The sequence below is a fragment of the Xenopus laevis genome, chromosome 1L, assembly GCF_017654675.1.
Source record: "Xenopus laevis strain J_2021 chromosome 1L, Xenopus_laevis_v10.1, whole genome shotgun sequence".
Taxonomy (NCBI): Eukaryota; Metazoa; Chordata; class Amphibia; order Anura; family Pipidae; genus Xenopus; species Xenopus laevis.
The window spans coordinates 175,093,195-175,114,493 of record NC_054371.1 but is presented as its reverse complement, the minus strand read 5'-3'; the positions used below and the strand labels follow the sequence as shown (position 1 = coordinate 175,114,493).

Here is a 21,299-nt window from a genome sequence, read left to right as displayed (position 1 = left end):
AATATGGCATTGCCATTTCCAATTCGTTTGTATTTCAACAAACAGGTTAGGTGAGCCACACTCTACCAAATCTATTAGCAGTATGGTTACTGCAGGTTTTTGGAAATGTTTCCCCGTCCTTAGCATGGCTTTTTGCTGAAGTCTTCTTTGAAACAATCTCATATGTACATACCTCCCAATGGTCCCAAATTTGTGGAACAATACCACATTATGGCCCCATAAAGTGGAAGGTTCAGTGATGTATCCAGGTGTTACTAGGCATGGTCATGGCATAAGGAAGCATGGTCTATATTGTCTTTTAATTTGAGAATGTAGATGTTGGAAGGTATGTATGCATGCTATATATATATATATATATATATATATATATATATATATATATATATATATATATATATATATATATATATATATATATATATATATATATATATATATATAAAGTGCATTTCCTTATGTAGTTTACAGCAGATAACATACATTTTAATAAAATTGTGTGCAAGTACAACATTTCTTTCCTGATGCAGTTACATATCAAATGTGATCAAGGATATATTTAGTAATGTTAGGCCTAAACATTTGTTTTAGGTGTATATTGATATGCATCTTTGGTGAGTGACGCTAATAACTACTATTATGTATTCTAAATTAAGTTAACTTTTAGTATGTTATCAAAGCATATTTTCAATTGGTCTTCATTATTTATTTTTATAGTTTTTGAATTATGTGCCTTCTTCGTCTGACTCTTTCCAGCTTTCAAACGGAGGTAATTTACCCTATCGAAAAACAAATGCTCTGTAAGGCTACAAATATATTAATATTGCTACTTTTTATTACTTATTTCTCTATTCAGACCCTCTCCTATTCATATTCCAGTCTCTTTTTCAAATCAATGCATGGTTGCTAGGGGTCATTTGGACTCTAGCAACAGGATTGCTGACACTGCAAACTGGAGAGCTGCTGAATAAAAATCTAAATAACTCAAAAACCACAAATTTTAAAAAATGAAATGCAAATTATCTCAGAATATCATTCTTTATATCACACTAAAAGTTAATTTAAAGGTGAACAACCCCTTTAAGTAGAAATGTGTGTGTGGTACCTGTGTCTTTTCTTAAGTAGCTGCTACGTTTTATTTTAAGCACTGAATTTTCATGTCTAGCCATGAATATGGGCTTTAAGCATTAAGAAAGTGACTTCTGACTTATTACTTGCCCATGTCAGCTTTAAATTGCTTTTGACTTGCACTGACTGAGTATCAATAAAAACTAAAGCTTGAAAATATAATATGAAAACCTGAAAAGAATGTATGTCTTCCCTTTTCCATAGAAACTTGTATCATTACATGTATTTGTGCAACTTCAGGTCATCCTTCTATAGAAATGAATAGGTGCGAACTACTTTCCAGCACATAAATAGTGGAGCTGAGTGCATTATGTATGGTATTTTATAGCTCAGTAGTAGAGTAGAGGTTATTATTATATAGTTATTTCTGTATTCATGCACTGCATACTACTACACTAGATTAAATTTCAGCATTACAAGGGGGCAAATAGAATATCAGTTTTAAATAGAAAAGTTTTTACACTGTAAAATTTAACTGCACGTTTTTTAAGGCCTCCTTTCAGTAAGAAATGTTATTAGATATTCTTTACACTGCTGCAAACTATAACTTTTGCATTCTTACTTCCACTGGAGAATGGGACCCCAGACAAAATTTTAAATTCTGCAAAGGAAACTGCACAAAGGAATTTTTTTTCATTGGGAATATTTTCCATTAACAACTTTAATTGCATTCCACCCTCAGTGTTTATTCTGTGGAAATATCCAGCAGGGATCAAGTAGTGTGTTCTACTTTTCCACTCACGCATATCAAGACTGAATCATAATTCACCACTGAAATACAGTTTGTACAGTTAAACTGCAAAGCAACATAAAGGGAATTTGCTGTATTTCATTGTTATTTTACAGACAATCTAGAAGGTGCACACAGTTGTCATAGTCGTAGTGAGTTATAGATTACAACAAGTACTATGTACACTAAACGTCCATGGTGGCCAATATTCTGCAGCTCCTTAGAGTAGAGGGAAACCAGTTGTTGTGGTCCCTTTAACTTAGAGTGGAACCCAGCTGGAATGTATAATACAGAATCCTTTTCATTACAGAATGGACAGTGGGTTGGCTCTGTTTCCTTGAAGAAAAGCAAAAGAATATGCACACATACAACAAAGGTCACACAGTTAATGCCACTGTCATTACGTATGAATAGAAAACAATTGCTTGAGTTAGATTCTTGCTTTATGTATCTTCTATTTTTCTTTCTAAGATTTTAATAGTCATAAGAACCCAATGATATTCCAACAGCCACCATAACGGCAAGCCTTTTTTTAACAGAAAATTTTAAATCTGGCATTACAAAATTAAGAGTAAGGGGAGGGGGGAACGAGAGTGCAATCTGGGTATAGGAGTCTTGGCTTAGGGGGGCTCTATCCCATGGTTAATCTATACAGTGGTGTGAAAAACTATTTGCCCCCTTCCTGATTTCTTATTCTTTTGCATGTTTGTCACACAAAATGTTTCTGATCATCAAACACATTTAACTATTAGTCAAAGATAACACAAGTAAACACAAAATGCAGTTTTTAAATGAGGGTTTTTATTATTTAGGGAGAAAAGAAATCCAAACCTGTGTGAAAAAGTAATTGCCCCCTGAACCTAATAACTGGTTGGGCCACCCTTAGCAGCAATAACTGCAATCAAGCGTTTGCGATAACTTGCAACGAGCCTTTTACAGCGCTCTGGAGGAATTTTGGCCCACTCATCTTTGCAGAATTGTTGTAATTCAGCTTTATTTGAGGGTTTTCTAGCATGAACCGCCTTTTTAAGGTCATGCCACAACATCTCAATAGGATTCAGGTCAGGACTTTGACTAGGCCACTCCAAAGTCTTCATTTTGTTTTTCTTCAGCCATTCAGAGGTGGATTTGCTGGTGTGTTTTGGGTCATTGTCCTGCTGCAGCACCCAAGATCGCTTCAGCTTGAGTTGACGAACAGATGGCCGGACATTCTCCTTCAGGATTTTTTGGTAGACAGTAGAATTCATGGTTCCATCTATCACAGCAAGTCTTCCAGGTCCTGAAGCAGCAAAACAACCCCAGACCATCACACTACCACCACCATATTTTACTGTTGGTATGATGTTCTTTTTCTGAAATGCTGTGTTACTTTTACGCCAGATGTAACGGGACGCGCACCTTCCAAAAAGTTCAACTTTTGTCTCGTCGGTCCACAAGGTATTTTCCCAAAAGTCTTGGCAATCATTGAGATGTTTTTTAGCAAAATTGAGACGAGCCTTAATGTTCTTTTTGCTTAAAAGTGGTTTGCGCCTTGGAAATCTGCCATGCAGGCCGTTTTTGCCCAGTCTCTTTCTTATGGTGGAGTCGTGAACACTGACCTTAATTGAGGCAAGTGAGGCCTGCAGTTCTTTAGATGTTGTCCTGGGGTCTTTTGTGGCCTCTCGGATGAGTTGTCTCTGCGCTCTTGGGGTGATTTTGGTCGGCCGGCCACTCCTGGGAAGGTTCACCACTGTTCCATGTTTTTGCCATTTGTGGATAATGGCTCTCACTGTGGTTCGCTGGAGTCCCAAAGCTTTAGAAATGGCTTTATAACCTTTGAAATTGAACTCAGGTGTGATAAACCACAGTTAAGTTATTTTTTAACAAGGGGGGCAATCACTTTTTCACACAGGCCCATGTAGATTTGGAGTTTTTTTTCTCCCTTAATAACGTAAACCTTCATTTAAAAACTGCATTTTGTGTTAAATTATGTTATCTTTGACTAATAGTTAACGGTTTTTGATGATGCAGAAACATTTAAGTGTGACAAACATGCAAAAGAATAAGAAATCAGGAAGGGGCAAATAGTTTTTCACACCACTGTATCTCTTCTTTTTCAGCATTTATTGCAGACATGTTTCCCATCAATGCAATATTATTAGGCAAGGCAGGTGGGAAATACCCACACCATTTGCATCAAATATTAACATGCTCTTCTCCTGCTTGCTGTGCCCCTCCACCCAAAAAAATTCCCTCAGTCACCACAAGTTTCTAAATATCATCCATCTTTATTTATCCACAAGTTCCAAGATTGTATGTTGGCTCGTTCGCATTGTATATTCTATTCATTCCTCCGGAGTCACAAAGATCCAGTGCAGTTGTAAGTCCTATCAACTTGTAGTCATTTTTCTGACCATAATACTGATACAATGTAAGGGCAACAATGTGTTGCAGATATCACTAGTAATTAGGCATAAGGCATGTGCATCCTGCCTGCATCTAGTGGAAAGTATGCACAGGTTCATAATGGCAGAGTTAACAAATTAAACCTTTAGTTTGACTTGTCCTGTAGTGGCCTGCAGAGTGGTCATGTGTTTTGCGACAGTGTTAATGTGCATACAGTGTTTTTGATTTAAAAAAAATGATCTTACAACTAACCATGAACTGATGCACCATAGGTTGAATAGCTCTACATTTTATAAATAATTAGGGCCCCACAAAGAATGTTTTGCTTTAAATCTGCCAAAAAAAAAAACTAGGTTCTAGAGCAAGTGGTATGTCTAAAGTCCTTCACTGTTCAAGCAACGGTGGTACAGGCATTTGCTTTCATTGACTGAACAAAATGGCACCTTTTCATGTCACCCAAATCTATTGTTTGCAGCTGTTGGAATGTGAGCAAGAATTATTTCCTGGGTCTGTAATTGCATCTTTGTAAAGGCTTACCTACTTAGATGTGAGTGGCAAGATTTGAGCTTTTTTACGGTTGAATTTATGACAATGTGTATAGCAGTTTATAGACATGCGTGACACTAGATGGCTACACTTTTGTCATACTGTATATTTTATAAAGATAGAAACAGACTATAAAACGCACATCCTGCACTATAAAATTACACTTACACCGTACACACACTGCTCTGTATAACAGAGTTAAAAGCATTCCTTCCTGGAAATAAGAGAAATATGTTATTTCATTTATACATGCGTTCTTTCTAGAAGTGGAAAGAATGTACACAACTGTATATGTTTATTTCTAACTTAGATCATAAATGTCTTGCACAGATTGCATGAAGAACAGAATCAGGAGCTCAGAGTAATTATTACCTACCTCCTCTTTTTGAAGATCTGGATGACCTAGAAGAAGTAGACCACTGTTTAGTAAGGCCCCTTCCTGACAGAGATTCTGTCATGCCCGTTGTTTCTTCAGTGGTTTCAATGGAGATCATGGCCTTGGATTCTGTGTCTTTCTCACTAGGAGATTCTTTGGCTCCGTGTTGCTCTGTCTCATTCTCATTGAGGCTAAATTGTGCCATTTTCTGGGCAAGCATAAGTTGTGTTTCCTTTTCCAGTTGTCGAATATCCTCTATGGTAAGACCATACCATTCATCTTGCCAACACCATGCTTGTCTGTGAGCCCTAACCATTACTTTCCTCAGACCTGGCAAAAAATTAATAAACAAATAATTTAAAGAACATAAGGCTCAGGCACTCATGTAACAAGCAACATGTCAGTGTAGCAACATGTATATAGAGTACAGCGTATATAGAATTTGGACTCGGTTTGGGATTGGACAAATCATTCATGGAGGACTGTGTATTTGACAAAATCCTAAAGAAATTCAGTGTGGTATATCCTTATTTCCCAATCTTTTTACCAGTTTACTACAATGTTAAGCCTGGGCACTCTGTAGACAAATAATATCCCAAATTCATGGCAAGAATTAGAGTAAAAGATATATATGCTTTACTTCTTTACACTTCTGAAAATGTCAATAGCATCTACGACTACATGCAGCGTCATGCATAGCTGGGAGAAGTGAAGTGGCCCAGGCTAAAATGTCCCAAGAAGGGTATACAAATAAATATGCACTGAGACCCCACTATTTGAAGCTGTGCCCTAGGTTGTTATTTACTACAACAGAAAAAAGAAAATAATTAGTTACCTTAAACTGCACAGATAAAAATTCCTAACACCCAGGTAATGGTCCCTCTGAGATACAGAAAAAAGATTTTCCAAGACCCTAATCCATACCATGCCATTTATGAAAGACAAATCCACACACTCCTCTGGTTTCGCAGGTTGCCATAGCAACTGTGAGATAGGCTTTTGGGCCAAAATTTAAAGGAGAATAAAAATAGTAACCTTGCATATCAAGGTAGATTTACCTAAAGATTGCAGTACTGCTACAGTATCATCAAGTGATAAATGAAACTAATGGATTCCAGGAACTAATATGCTACTTTGCATCAACATTAATTCTTAAAGGGTCATGTACTTTCTGCAAGTGTAGTGTAGTGCATGTCTCGACATATTTTTACCCACAAAATGCCATTTTACCCTGCGGGCTTGAGGGGGAATGCACTTGACATAATTGCACAGACTTGTGTGCGTGCTTTGACAAGAATTGTAGGCATTCTGAAAATTTTGCATCGCTTACAGCATTTGGTGTCAAAATGACCTCTGTGTCTGATTTTTTAAGTGCAAGTTTAAAGCAATTGACACAGGGGGCAATGTGGGAACCCTGGAGATAACGTCACCTTCAAGGGAGCAGAAGCTCCCTTGAAGTTCCAGAATTCCCTGGGGAAAAAACAAGGCATTGCAGGTTTAAACCATAATGATTTGCATCTGAAAATTACACTTTGCACCATGCAGTGTGTTTGTAAATGAGGCTTATCATGTATTAGTGGATAAGGGGATTTCTCATTAGTTGCCTTCTGCCATCACAATTTTCTTGTCTAAGAACAGGTTCATGAGTTCTGATCTCAATATAAGATCTCTTATAAGATTTTTTAATCACATACTGCTTAGTAGAATGGGAAATAGTCTGCTTATAGTACCCCATATTGATGTTGATCAAGCATCGTTTAGCAATGTGAAAGTCAGCAACACTCACGCCAATGTATCCAATGGCTATGTTTCCCATTATGTGCAGAGGTTTTAATGTCAAGGACAGGGCTTCACCTTGTGCACTGCCTGACAAACAATTCTTTCACAGGCACTGCACATGACAAAGCCCTTCCCCTGTAACAAACAGCCTAGTTAATGCTGCAGGCCATAATGGCCGATGTGAACAAAAAAGATGAAGGAGTGAGGAATCCAATGTTGCAATTCATTTAGAGATGTAAATATGACAGACTGCATATGCAGCATGCGCTTCTGAGTATCTGTTTCCAGCGTGTCTTCAATTCTGAACCCTTATGTATGAAAACCCTACTCTACCTTCTCTGTTAAGAGTTCTGCACACTTGTGGCACTACATAATTGACTTTGCACACAATCCCCCTGTGCTGCTGAGGTGCAAATAACAAACAGTTTTCTGTCCTTTTTAGACTCCTTGGGGCATTTACTACATTAATTTTTAATTTGCAGCTCTTTTTAATAGCACTGATTTAAAAACTGTATCATTTTCTTAATATATATATTTATATATATATATATATATATATATATATATATATTTATATATCATGTCTTATGACAAAAGTTCATCTGCTAAAAGTTTTGCAAATTTCCTGTTTATAGGCAAACTAAAGTCTAAAATAATATGTTCAAATAAACTTTTACTTGCTGCTAAATTGTGACATCTAACTAATTTGCAAAACAGTACATGGTAAAAGTTTATAAATATATATATTTATATATATATATATATATTTTTTTTTTTTTTTGAATACCACCTCCGCCACATACACAATGTGCCCTGGAGGGGCTAATAAACTTACCATGGGTCGACTAAGGCACTTTCCCAAATAATAATTAGATCATTGTGATTGCATCTGCTATATTCAGAACCATGGATAGAGAATAAATCCATCACGCACCCAAAAGCAGAGCCATGAACAGCCTCTACATAAGGTTTTGATTCTAAATTTCAACATAAGGATCTCTCTGGTACACATCTGCATTCCTTCCTTATTGTATGTATTTATCTGCCTGCTTTCAAGTTATTAATGTCTAGGCATAGGCATGCTTTTGGTTCAAAACAACATTCAAAACAAAATAACTCAAGCTAAAACCTGTTTAGGTCATGTAGAAGTCAACGGCAGATGTCCCTTTTAAAATATGAAGATTATTCTTCTTCTGCGCTGGTTTTTGTACGATAATTCGAAAAAGGTTTGAGGTTTGAGGGCGACAACTTGAAAAGTTGTATGATTCGAGCATTGAATTTGAAAACATTGTATGCTTAGAATTATTGCACAATTTTGTTGGGACTTTTCGTTCGTCGACTTTTTCGATCTTATTTTTTGATAAATTAGGTAAATTTATGGATGGGAGTTAGATTGACTTGGTTTTAATTAAAAAATGGGAAAAATTTGAGTTTAAATAAATACTCCCCCAGTCAACACAGAGTAGGCCAGCGTAGGTGGGTAGCCAACAACATGCTGATAGAGCTAAAACATTTTATTTAGTTACTGTAAGTCAATTGTTTTGTATAACCGTCAGTGCACCCAAGCATTTTCTCCCTGGCCTCAGTATTATGCTAAACCATCACCTCCTCTTATATATTGGCTTACACCACACACCCCATTTCCAACACTATAGTGAACACTATGCCCCCAACTTAAACCCCCTGCTCAGCTTCAAAACTGCACTAAACCACTCTCAACTCTGAGCACTGAACTTAACCCTAAGCCTCCCTGCTCTAATATGGAAACACTCTCTCCAGATCTTCAGGATTGTGATTTACCCCTCTCCATATCACCAAATCGCACTGAGCCCCCTCAACTCCAGCACAGGAGTGAACCAACCACTCTATCCTAGTTCAATGTTGTACTGAACAACACTTGTGTCATCTTCTGCACTGTATTTTACTCTCAGCTTCAGCAAAGCCCTAAACCTTATATTAACTTCTAAATACAACAATTCCTGAAAGCTAAAGCATGTAGCAGTTGTTGGACTACAATTCCAAGAATCCCTTCACAGTGCTCAGCTGGGTGTCACAGTCAACAACAGCTGGAGGGCACAATTTGGTCATCTCAGACATTGTTAATCTCAAAAAAATTGAGGCAGCCTTCGAAGAAAGCATATATGACATGTGGCCCTCCTGCTGCTGCTAAACCAAAATTGCAAGTATCCCCGGCTATCAAGGGCTGTCAATATGTGCTGCAGGTTACTTTCAACAAGAGTCTGAGGAAGTGACCAGTCACTAAACAATAATAATAGATCCCTATATTTTATAGTTTATAGTGCATTATACCCAACATTTTTCAAACAGACTAAATAAAAAGTGAAGATTACAAGTAGATATTCATTCTGAGGGTGTAACTTATACACATAAGCACACAGCATATTGTTACAACCTAGTAGTTACAGTATTTAGGATGTTAGTGGCCTTGTTACCACACTGTTGTCACTCAAGACTATTTCGATTTACAAAAACCAAGGTAAGCAAAAATGTAGTTCCCACTAATCTAGATAAAACATTAAAGGGACATTATAGAGACAAATAAAAAGCAGGTCCACTTTTAACTGATAGACTTCACACTTTTTTGAAACCTGTTTTGAAAGCTAATAACATCCAGGGTCTACCATAACAGGGTTATAATGTAGATGAAAACATAACTGTATCGTCCATTGTTTTACTAAATGTCCCTCTGGCCTTTAAACTAAGCTTCTGGGATATCAGCGCTGCGAAATATGTTGGCGCTATATAAATACATGTTAATAATAATAATATCTAGGAAACAAATTGGGGTTCTCCTCAAATCTCACCCTAACTGGCCTTTAGATTGGACTGGCCCAAATGAGCAGGAACCACTGCCATAGGACATTAATCCCATGCAAGGTTTCACAACATTTTAATAAAATTAGTACAGGTATGGGAAACTTGTAATCCAGAAAACCATGAGTTGCTGTAAGGCCATTGCCAACAAAGTATAAAATAATTCTAATTCTAAAAACAATTTTACTTTTCTTTGTAATAATAAAACATTACCTTGTACTTGATGGTAAGTGGGCTACATGAATCCATATTGGTGGCAAAACAATCCTATTGCATTTGTTTATGTTCAAAATGTGATATTAGAGCTCATCACAGAAAAACTTACCCACTTTCTATTTATTCCTATGGGATTTTTAGAATTACATTTATGAAATGGTGAATTCTAACTTACACCCATTGATAAATACAATTCTAAAAATTTTGTGGTAAGCTCTAATCACACATTTTGATTAATCTGCCACTAAATGTTTTTAGCAGAAATAATTTATATGCTTTTAACACTGAAATATGTTTCAGCAGTTTATCTATCCATCCCTGGGTACACAATGCTTTTTCTCCACTTTATCACCTTCCCCATCCCTCATAAAATATCTCTGATACTGCCTTGGCCACAGCAGTTAGTATGTGAAAAAAGAAGTTAATTGGAAAAAGAGATTGTTGTTCATATAAATTCATTAAGTTGTTTGATGTAGTTTCCTACTTTTTGCAAGATTTTTTTTTAATTGTTGCAAAGAATCAACTTGTTAAATGTGCCATGTCTAAAAAAAAAGTGGTAAAAGGATAACTAGCTGCTTAGTCCACATGTCCGAGAATATGCACAGAATTTGAATTTTGAACTGACCCTATTTACTCCAGCAATGATAATGGCTGACACAGTGACATACAGTAAACTGACCAATGAAGTACTGTGTCAGGAGTAGAAACATGATGACCAATCAGAAAAAAGGGAAGGGCAGTCGGGGAGTGAAGTCAGCTCATTTGCCTGAGCCCTAAACTAATGGTGAATTTAGGCCCTACCCACATCCGTATTATCATATGTGAAACTCTAACGGTGGATTATGAAACAAGGTAGATTCCTCTATTTTTATATTATTATAATCTATTATATTCTGCTATTTTTACACTTTATGTATACTACAATCTACACACTGCACCCGAAGTAGTTGAAGTGTGCGGACTTGCAAGGAGGCTATATATATATATATATATATATATATATATATATATATATATATATATATATATATATATATATATATATATATATATGTTACTGGTCCTTTAAGCAAGGAACCCGATTTCCAATTCTTCTATTGTAATCCACAACTCAAGGGGACCCCATGTCGCTCGTCCAAGCTTAGAGTTGCAGTTCACAGCTGCTGGAAAACTGTGATCTTGGCATGCTTGATACAGACGGATGCTTAGAATAAATGTCTCTGTAGTGTGAATACTGCAGAGTTTCTGTTGCATTTGGTGCTAAGACCTTTGCATGCTTGTCAGGGTGGCGTGAACTTGCTAGCATAGCAATCTCTGTCTTAACAAGAGCTGACAGACCTGTGTGTTATCTCAGCCAAATAAGAACAGGAGTGAGTAAATGCAGACACACACACATGCGTGAGGGGCAGTCTCATTATTCACAGAAATACTAGGTTACAAGCAGTGCACTGTGATGACCTCTATATAAGGGAGACAGGGCTTAGATGAGAAGCTAAGATTTCCCTGACGTATCCCTGTCCGCTCTTATAAAAGGTCAGCGTTACATAGTGTACTTTCTCACAAAAGCAGAAGATGCTTGTTGATGAATGTGAGGCCAGAGTGACTACATGGTGTTTCTGGAATCTAAACTAGAGATTGCTCTTCCTTTGTTAAAGGGGCACTCTGCTCACCAGTATTACAGTTCCTCAACAATAGGTCAGTTTCCTTACAGATTCTAAACGGCTAATGAGAAATGCTTAAATGATTTACTAAACAATGTGAACAAAGGGGACGTTGTTTCTCTGCAGTATCTGCATTGTTGCTGCTCTCACATAAACAAGTATGGGACCCGTTATCTGGAAACCCATTATCTCCCATACACTCCATTTTATCCAAATAATCAGAATTTTTAAAAATGATTTCCTTTTTCTTTGTAATCAGGAAACAGTACCTTGTACCTAATCCAAACCAAGATATAACTCATCCTTATTGGAAGCAAAACCATACATTGGGTTTATTTAATGGTTACATGATTTTCTAGTAGACTTATGGTATGAAGATCCAAATTATGGAATGATCTGTTAATCGGAAAACCCCAGGTCCCAAGCATTCTTGGTAGCAGGTCCCATACATGTACATATAAAATGTACTTTCAATGCAAGTTAGCCTTTGCCAATATGTTTAACTGAACACTTGTGAAAAATTAAAGTGAATTATAACCTACCTTAAAACATAAAAGTGCATATGTTCCCTTCCCACACAGCATCAGCACAGAATCCTATACATTTTTAGGTTTGTACCACATGAGATGTGAAGTGTATTGAAAAAGCAATATCAGAGATTCCCTTCAAGCTCCAGCTTGCTGAGAAAGGTACACATATCGACACCTTTGTTAACATGTCAGAGCTTGACCAAATCTCATGGCACAGCCTCTTTCTTCTCAAAGAGATTTTGGGAAATCTAGATGATTTAAATTTGTATCTGGATGGAACCCTGGAGAGGCCTATGTTTCAGCTGGTGCTGCCTGGCAGTACAGGCTTCTTGTTCTGATTCAGAGGGGAATGAGCAGGATTAGTTGAAGTTAACAGGACGACAGTGAAATGCCAGCTAAAGACATTCTGTAGCAACAGGAGCTGTGATCCTAGGCTATAGTAATCTGACAATGGCCAGCTAAAGACATTCTGTAGCAGCAGGAGCTGTGACCCTGGGCTATAGTAATCTGACAATGGCCAGCCAAAGACATTCTGTAGCAGCAGGAGCTGTTATATATAATATAAATATATATATATATGTTTTTGTGAGTTCCATGTTTTATATTGTTTTATCTAAATATATAGTAGTATAGAAGCCTGTGAATGGCACTGTGAGAATTTATATATGGTTTATATGAGTGATTTTACAATGAGGCTCTAAAACTTCAAGTGAAGCAATTGAAGAATGCATGCTAGTGCACCTTAGGTAGAGAGCAATTTTCCATACTGGAGATGGATGGAGCTGTGGTAGCATAACCTATAATCCTGACAATCCTAAAGTGCTGCATAACTTGCTGGTACTATATAAATAAATGTTGATGATAAATTTATAATCATTCCATTATTGTAGAATGAAGCATCTGTAGTAACCTCTTTCAAACAGAAAGAGATACAGACAAAGCCTGTAAGAACTATGCTTTAATGTTTCCAGGGGTGCTCTTGCCATGAGGCATGTTGATAAACTAACTTGCCCCAGGCAGCAATGTTCCTGCAGGTTACCATGGATGGCAAAGAGACTGTGCTCTCTGCATTAGTGATGCAAACCCTTCTCATTCCTAAAGGTGGCCATAGACACACAGACAATATCGTACAAAACAAATTTTCGTACAATATTCGGTGGTGGAAAAAGAGCCAACCAATATCGGCTGAAGACTTGGATAACGGTCGGCTTGTCGATTGGGCTGGATGGCACCCAAACATTGGCCATTGTTAGTGCTGAATCGTCAGATACAGGTCAAATTTTTGTTTCTACCTGTATATCTACCTGTATATCTGATGATTCAGCTCTACACGTGTGTATTGAAATGAACGATCTTTCTTGGAAAGATCTTTTCCAACAAAGATCTTAATTGTTACGTCTATGGCCACCCCAAAGGAGCAAAAAAAATTAAGTTTGGGAGGTGAGAGGCAACATTAGGTAAGGCCTCCTCCGGGTGGCAGTGAAGGCAAAATCATGACCATGACTACTTCTAATAGTTAAGCAACAAGAATTTTCTGGAGGGTTGCCTGACTAGCAAATTAAAATTCCCATGTAAGGAATTTGAACATGCACTAACATGGTTATATAGTAACACTGAGAAAGACTGTGGCCCTTACTAATCATTCATCAGTTAGCAATAACTAGTTTAAATAATGAAACGGCTAACTGATTGCTATGATATACTGGACTTATATTTGAGGAAAGGATGCACAGCTTTTTATAGGGGACAAACTGTTTAATCAGTCTTTAGGGTTGTAATCTTTTTACCTTTTACAGCTCTAGTTAAAAATAAGTCTTACCAACATCATGTATGAACCTCTCGATTTTGGACTGCATTCCCCAATAGCGAAATTCCACCTTGCAGAGCTTGTATGCACACATAATAGGATATTTCCCAATGTTATCCCTGTGATCTTCTATCCAGTCTTCTGATAAGGGGCCCCTCTTGGTCTTGGTGGATTTATATAGTTTGGGGTCCTCTTCCGGCTTGTATTCATGTGGGGGTATTGGATCTTTCACAATGTCAATTGGATCTAAGAGAAGAAAGGAACAAAAAAAAGAACAGAAAAATTGAGCTGATTTGGCTAATAATCCCCTGACTCAGTGCACAAACAGGGTCTTTATATGATGTCAGAGGCTCTTCAGCTGTCTACCAAACCAAAAATCTCATGCATATTCTTTGGGGTTCTATGGAAAGCAGTAGCACAGGATATGTTCTGTGAATGGAGGGGAGAATGGACCCAACTAAACAGCAGTCAACGTAAATGTACTGAAGCTGGTTATATAACAAAAGTTGCAATATGGCAACAAATAAGATTATTGGTTTCAAACAGTTCAGTAATCTGTAAATGCTGCCTGCTGATAGGCTGCTATGGGTTACTAGACCCAGTGCAACCCTTGCATTACATTATTCCCAATCTGTATAAACTAGTTTAGGGGCAGTGTAATACAAAGTGCAAACTAACCAACTACAACCAATGATTACTTTTTAAACTGACCAGTGAAAGCCACCGGGGAATTCATGTGCTACAATACACGAGCCAAGCTTTGCACCTTTTAGGACCAAGGATACAAAAGAAAAATCAATGCTGCATTTACATGAGGATATAAATCTGTGGTCTTAGAGTAATGAGACTTTATTTACCAACATGTCTTTTGTGTTCAGCTCCTTTTATTTGGTTTGAGTCACTTCAATGGATGACAGTTGGTCATGTTTACAGTTGCTGAAGAATATGCATAATTCTTTTGGAATCTTCAGCTCCTTATCTGTTGCTGAACAACTCCCAGTTATGCATTAAAAAAAGTGACCCTGGCTGGAAAGTCACCAATTTGGCTAACCCATGTGAAGGGATTTGGATAGTTTTATTTTTAATATGAATTTATTTTCCCCTCTTCTTCGTGTCTAAGTTAATTTTTTCTTTTACATTATGCTTTTATCTAGCTAGTTCTTCACCTGCCAACCAACCAGAGTAAGCTAAAATTAGCTGTCTGCAATCCAGCTTCTTTTTCTAATGTCATTTAAAGAGAGAATAATTCAGAATGTTTCTACCAAACTGTGCTACTAGGTTCAGGCTGCTGCGTCACATTCCTCTTTTATGTCAGCGTGCATCTCTCTCTCTCCATGGTAACCAGCTTTAGGGATGAGGAATAATGTTTCTCTTGCCTGCCTGGGTGCTAATTAGTGTCTATCTGAATGGCGTTTTCAGGGATGAAGACATCTAGCCAATAAAAATGGCTCATTTCCCAGAGGTCGATAAATGGCCATTAGCTAGGCCTCGGAGACATGATGCAGTTAAAGATGGAGAAGTACAGCTGTGCTATGCAAGCTTCTTACATATATTTATTCACTGGGAATTGGCAGCTGGTCTGTGGGCAACATCTTTTTCTTTTCGTAAATCTACATAAAAGGCATGAGTGAGGCTGGGTACACATGAGAGTATTCTTGTGGGTGTTACAAATGTTCAGTTCAGGTGCTTTGCACAAAAAAAGAGCTAAATGATTGGGTCAGACAAAAGCAAGGTCCCTGCTATGTTCTGTCGAACAACCAATGCCAAGGGGAGTACCAGCTTTCAGCAAATGATTCTAATCCATTATGTGAATTTATAAAGTGGGCAGCCATATCTCACTTTATTTGTCCTGCCTAAATAAAAAGGAACGGTGTAATCACTGGGTGGGGGGGAAGTGCCAAAATGTTAGGTACCCCTCCATTGATTTTAATAGCTTACCCAAGATCCCGGGCCAGTGTTTCTGTTTGCTAAAAATGGCACCAGCCTGTGAAAAAAAGGAGTGCCGTTCCACCTTGCCTTCTTCCTAGGTTTTTTTTATAGCCTGGTCTGGGTGAACATGCACAGTATAATTAAACACTGAACTTAGAAATGGGCTTTTAACTCTATTGGCAAGTGTACTTGGTCTGGGGCCACAGCGAAGATTAAAGAAGAGGAAGAAGATGGTAGCTCCTCCTACATAAGTACCCTTGGATGTTGCTGTTTTCAGGGAACAGGAGCACCAGCCCAGGGTCTCTTAGTTTTCAGCACCTGCCTGTGTTCCTCAGTCTGTAGTGACAAAAGGGTGCTAACAATGTAAAAGAACTTTATTAATGAAATATCCTGATGATTGGTTTAAAAGGGGGAGTGACCAACACTGACTTCCATTATCGGTCCTCCTCCACATAGGCCAGTAAAATTTTGGCCCTCTGTACCACAGAAGTTGGACAGCACTGTTCTAGACTGTACATTTTGCATTAAACCAGGTCTTCAGGACAGCCTTATTTCAAGAATATATGGGAATTGTGTACAAATCCGTGTTCATGGCTGAAACCTTTAATTTATATTCATAAACTACACTCAGCTACTAGGCAAAGGAGGAATTAGCTGGCAGTAAAGTAAAGCAATGCATGCTTTTTCAAATTTGGAGCCAAATGAATAGTACATGGATGGATGCAAGATTTTTCTTACCAAGTGTTGTCTGACGTTTTTCTGCCGGAGAAAGGTTAAACACATTGGCGAGATCTCCAGAGTCTGATTTATAGTATGTTTCTATGTCTATAGAAAACTTCTCCACAAAGGGGCAAGTGTATCTGCAAAATAAATCAGACTTTATATAAGAAAATAACTATAAACATACGGGGCATTTATTGAATGGTGAAAAATTGGGGTGGGTTTTAAGTTTAGATTATCAGCATTAATCAAGTTCATATTGTTTTCTGGCACTCTTTCGTGACTCCAAGCTGATACTTTACTGTCATGATCTGTATTGTCTGGTGGACATAACCTACTTTGGGCCAGATTCAATTCAGTGAGAAAAAGTTTTATCACGTGAAAACCCATGGACGAGATTAAATTTGAGATGAAATTCAAAAAAAAGTTATCTCACTGAAGTCTAAGAGAAAAAACTGGATTGAATTAGGAGAATTTTTTTTTCTCCTCGAATTGAATCTGTTCCATGAGTTTTCACATGATAAACCATGAGATAACTTTCACTGAATTGAATCTGGCCCTTTCTGTTTTATATCAAAGTTTCTGAACAGCAATGGGGTTCTATACAGGCAAGCAGTAAAAGCTATAATATTACCTTGTTCTGGTGTAGGGATATGCATTCCAGGACTCTTCTTCAACCCGCAAGGCAGCTTTAGGCAGGATAGAACGGAACCAGCTGGGTATATGCATGCCGATGTGGTACACCTTATGAGTGTATTGGCCGGTGCCACCAGGACCATCAGTGTAGGGTCTATTCTCAAGAATTTCCACTCCACTGCCCTCCCCACAGGTCTCTTCTCGGCTCTTCTTCTACAAAAAAAGAATTAACTTGTCTATAAATAGGAAAGTACTTTTCCACTTTAGGCATTAGCCTATATGTAAGTCATATAATGCATGTGGTTATCCATTGCACAGCTAAAGCTAGATAGCACTGTTATCATTGATACCAAGAAAGCAAACATCATGGCTTCTTCACTCAGTAAAAAATCCAGCCAAAATGCAATCTGCAATATTTTTTCTGACATTTTATGGAGATCACAATATTTTTCTAAATTATTCGACTTGCCATGAACATTTAAACTCCAATTACAATAACAGATTATTTTCAAATAATTATAGTGCTTCATTCATTATTTCTATGAACTATAAAACACATATTACACAGTGTTTCTAGAAAGTTGTATTTTGGTTTTTTTGTTTTTTTTTTTGTTAACATCTGAGCCAAGGAGAAGAGGCATGTGTTTAAACTACTGGAAGATTTAAGAGAATAGCACAACACCATGTATGTTGCTGGTGGGGAACTAACCCCTTTTATTTAAAGTGACCACCTGTGCATCAACATTTCAGGGGGGAATAACCCTCCCTTCGTCAGGCTGAGTGCCGACCGTCTAGAGAGATCTGCACCACCAGGGCAGGAAGCATTGTGGAAAGGGTGAGAGTTGCGGTTCATCTACACATTTAAACTACTGGAGACACTGAAATTGGGAGTCAGTTAAACAGCTTCTTACTTTTTATTTTCTGTGTTATCAAAATATGAGATACAACGTGCAGCCTTTTTGTGCAGGCCAAGGGCCACATAACAGATACCCTACAAACGAAAGAGCATACACATATTGCTGGTGTACCAAACAAATAGACCCAGTATATGAAAGCTGTGGAGAAACAGCCTGTGATGCAACACACACTAAAACCCTGAATACCATACTGTATGTGCCAAAAAAACTTCCTAAAAAGGTATCAACAGTCAACAAAGCAATGTCTTAGGTTCCACTGGAGCAGTTCATTTCCCTGTGTTTAAATATAGCTTTTAATTGAAGTTAATTAAAAATCCAATATCCTTTTACAGTGATTTATTGTCTTGTCAGTTCTTCGATGAGCAGCAATCCAATTACGTTTAAATAATATGAGTCTGAGCGTTACAATAAATGCAAGACTTGGAACTGTCATCAGAAGGAGGTAGGTAACAAGAAACAGAATAGGCAATTTTATGCATTCGATTATTGGTGTGATGGACTGTACTTTGTATGCATATTCAAGATTAGTTATGCTTGCAAAGCTGACCATGGCCAGGGGGAATAATCAGAATACAGTTGGGGGCATTCCAATAGTGTCCTCAAGGAGTAGAGATAGGTCCATTGTTACAGAAGGCAGGTGTAAAAATATACAGCAGCAATGTCCCCCCCCCTTACTTAAACCACTGGTTTAGTGTTCACACACTGGTAAGAACTATGGATAGATCATTCATTTTTCTGATCTCAGTTGAAGAAAGATTTCTCTTAAAATACAGAGACTTTGAAGCATTGCTAGTTCTATTTCTATTTCTAATCCTAGCATACATAATTGCCTGTTAGAGCAATGGGAATAGCAAAAAAAAAATTTTTATTCCATGCCAATGGTCCTCTGCAAATATTCAGCTTTAGGTTTCTGTGGTGATTTGGTAAGCATTCTGCTTCAAAAAAAGACATATCAACTGGTACTTAGCATGAACTGTAACAACAAGACCCTAACTTTGTAATTCCCATGAGCTCAGTCCTCATTAAGGGAACACCATGATTCCTCACCATGGTCATTTCCTAAATGTTTATAGATGACTTCAGAAAGAGCAGTCCCAACCACCCCAACAGCCATGCCATTGCTTCCTCCTGGAAGGTCCATTAGCTCATTTAGAGACTCCAGGATTGAATGACCCTAGTGCCCTGATACAGTAAATTAAATTCAAACCTTGACATGGGAATCCATACATTATATAGTTTTGTGGTGTGTCCCTCTTAGTGCAGTGTATGGACATTTATTCCTGGCTTTTCTATGCCTGTTCACTATCACCAGCAAACTGGCTATTACTCAATTAGATCTGACAAGACAAACATTTTTAAATTAATCCCCTAATCCCAATCCAGGCATTTATGACATACCTTCACTCAAAGTTTGATTTTAAAAGATGGCTTTGGGGAAATGTTAGATTCTGTGTACAGAAAACAGCCAATACAGTCAAGTCTGAATCTGAAGCAAAATCTGAAACACCTTTATAAAATGAAAAGCCCTGCATTAGGAAAACATTTATTATGTCTTCTCTAAGTATATCAATAACAAGTTATTCCTTGTCGTGGGAAAATATTTTTCTGTCTATGCCATGGCCTCTACATGCCACCATTTTCCCCCTTGTATGGCACTATATATGGTTCTTATGCACTATTACCCAAAATGCCTTCCGATAAAGGATCTGTGTGTCTTCCTCTCATAATGCTGTTTATTTTAGTGACAAACTACTTGTAATTTCCATGAGAGAGTTCATGCTATTCTTGGGAGGAAGAAAGATGGGCAAATAAAATGAGAGATGAGTATAGACGAAGAGGAAAGAAAAAGGCTAATATGATTTCTCAATTTATATCTTTTAATGGTTGCTGGAAGTCATTTTGCCAGAAGTGTCTGATTCTGTCCAGATCTATTATTTCTTGTCAGAAGCTGAAAGTGCAGGAAGTGTCACATCTTCCTGTTTATTCTGTTATTCTGTCACTATGGATGCCGGCAGAATGTGAGATCACCCTGCAAGTCATGCTTCCAGCAAACGCAACAAACAACCTACGTGAATAATAGTTGCCTGCTTTTACACAAAGCAAAACAAAATATGTAGCCTAAAAAGCCTCAGATTTGAACAAATTCCAAACTGATTTCAAAATTCAGTGCATCACTAATGGTATACAGCTAGCTAGCAGATATAAGATATATTTTGTGTTGTGATTGTTGGCATCACAACGTGGCTTTTTTATACACAATGAAAGAAAATGTAATGTAATCCTAAGCAATTTTTTAATATACATTGCTTAATCATTTTCAATGGTTTTAAAGTTATTTAAAAATGTAATTGTTTATCATGACTGGTATTACACACCCAAAAAGTTGCACAAATGGTTCCATATATCAGCTTAATGTCCAAGAGGATGTGGAGAGATAGCGGATGAAATGCCCTATGATCAACCAACTATGGAAAGAGGTATTCAAAACAATAAATGAGACTTTAGCAACGACATTACCACTGGAGCAATGGCTAGCTCTCTTTCGACGCAAACCAGGTCAGCTTTCGAATAATGAACATAAACTTTGTATACAAATATGCTTAACCACACGGGGCCTGATAGCTAAAAGGTGGAGGACTATTGAAATGGAGAAACTTACAGCATTAATGAATAATAGGCTAAACAAATTTGAAGTGTGTGGAATACATGGCTATATAGAGAATGTATGCTACATATATTGTAAAGAAATGTATAAATAACACATCAACCACCGAAACCTTCCATTAAACCCCATCCTTCCCTGTTTTCTTTAATTTATTTAGTTATTTATTTATTTTTTCCCTTCCCCTTGTATAAGTACAAGTTCTTGATAAAAACAAAATTACACAATACAGAACAAAAACGCAGAGAATGTATATGAAAAATGTTTACATTTTTTTTATTCAATGTATTGATAAGAAAAATACATATTGTCAAGTAAGTGTAAAAATTTTAAATAAACAGAAAGTTAAAAAAGAAAATGTAATTGTTTGTGGATATCTGACATGAGACAGATTTTTTTTATCATTGTTTTTGCACTTGCTCCTGAAAATAAAATATATAAAAAT

General features: G+C 37.3%; 1 protein-coding gene across 9 annotated transcripts in view; it reads right to left on the bottom strand.

The window, feature by feature from the left end:
* pitpnm2.L (phosphatidylinositol transfer protein membrane associated 2 L homeolog) overlaps positions 1-21,299 on the bottom strand; it is a 151,891-nt gene that overhangs the window by 40,931 nt on the left and 89,661 nt on the right. For 8 of the 9 annotated variants that reach the window (XM_018262960.2, XM_018262918.2, XM_018262943.2 and 5 more), the window contains exons 4-7: positions 17,274-17,488; positions 16,658-16,779; positions 14,003-14,236; positions 5,163-5,492 (exon numbers count right to left, since the gene is read on the bottom strand). In XM_018262960.2, the coding sequence (XP_018118449.1) occupies positions 5,163-5,492; positions 14,003-14,236; positions 16,658-16,779; positions 17,274-17,488 (901 nt within the window). The remainder of the gene's footprint in view (positions 1-5,162; positions 5,493-14,002; positions 14,237-16,657; positions 16,780-17,273; positions 17,489-21,299) is intronic. The other variant, XM_041567495.1, reaches the window with a different exon arrangement.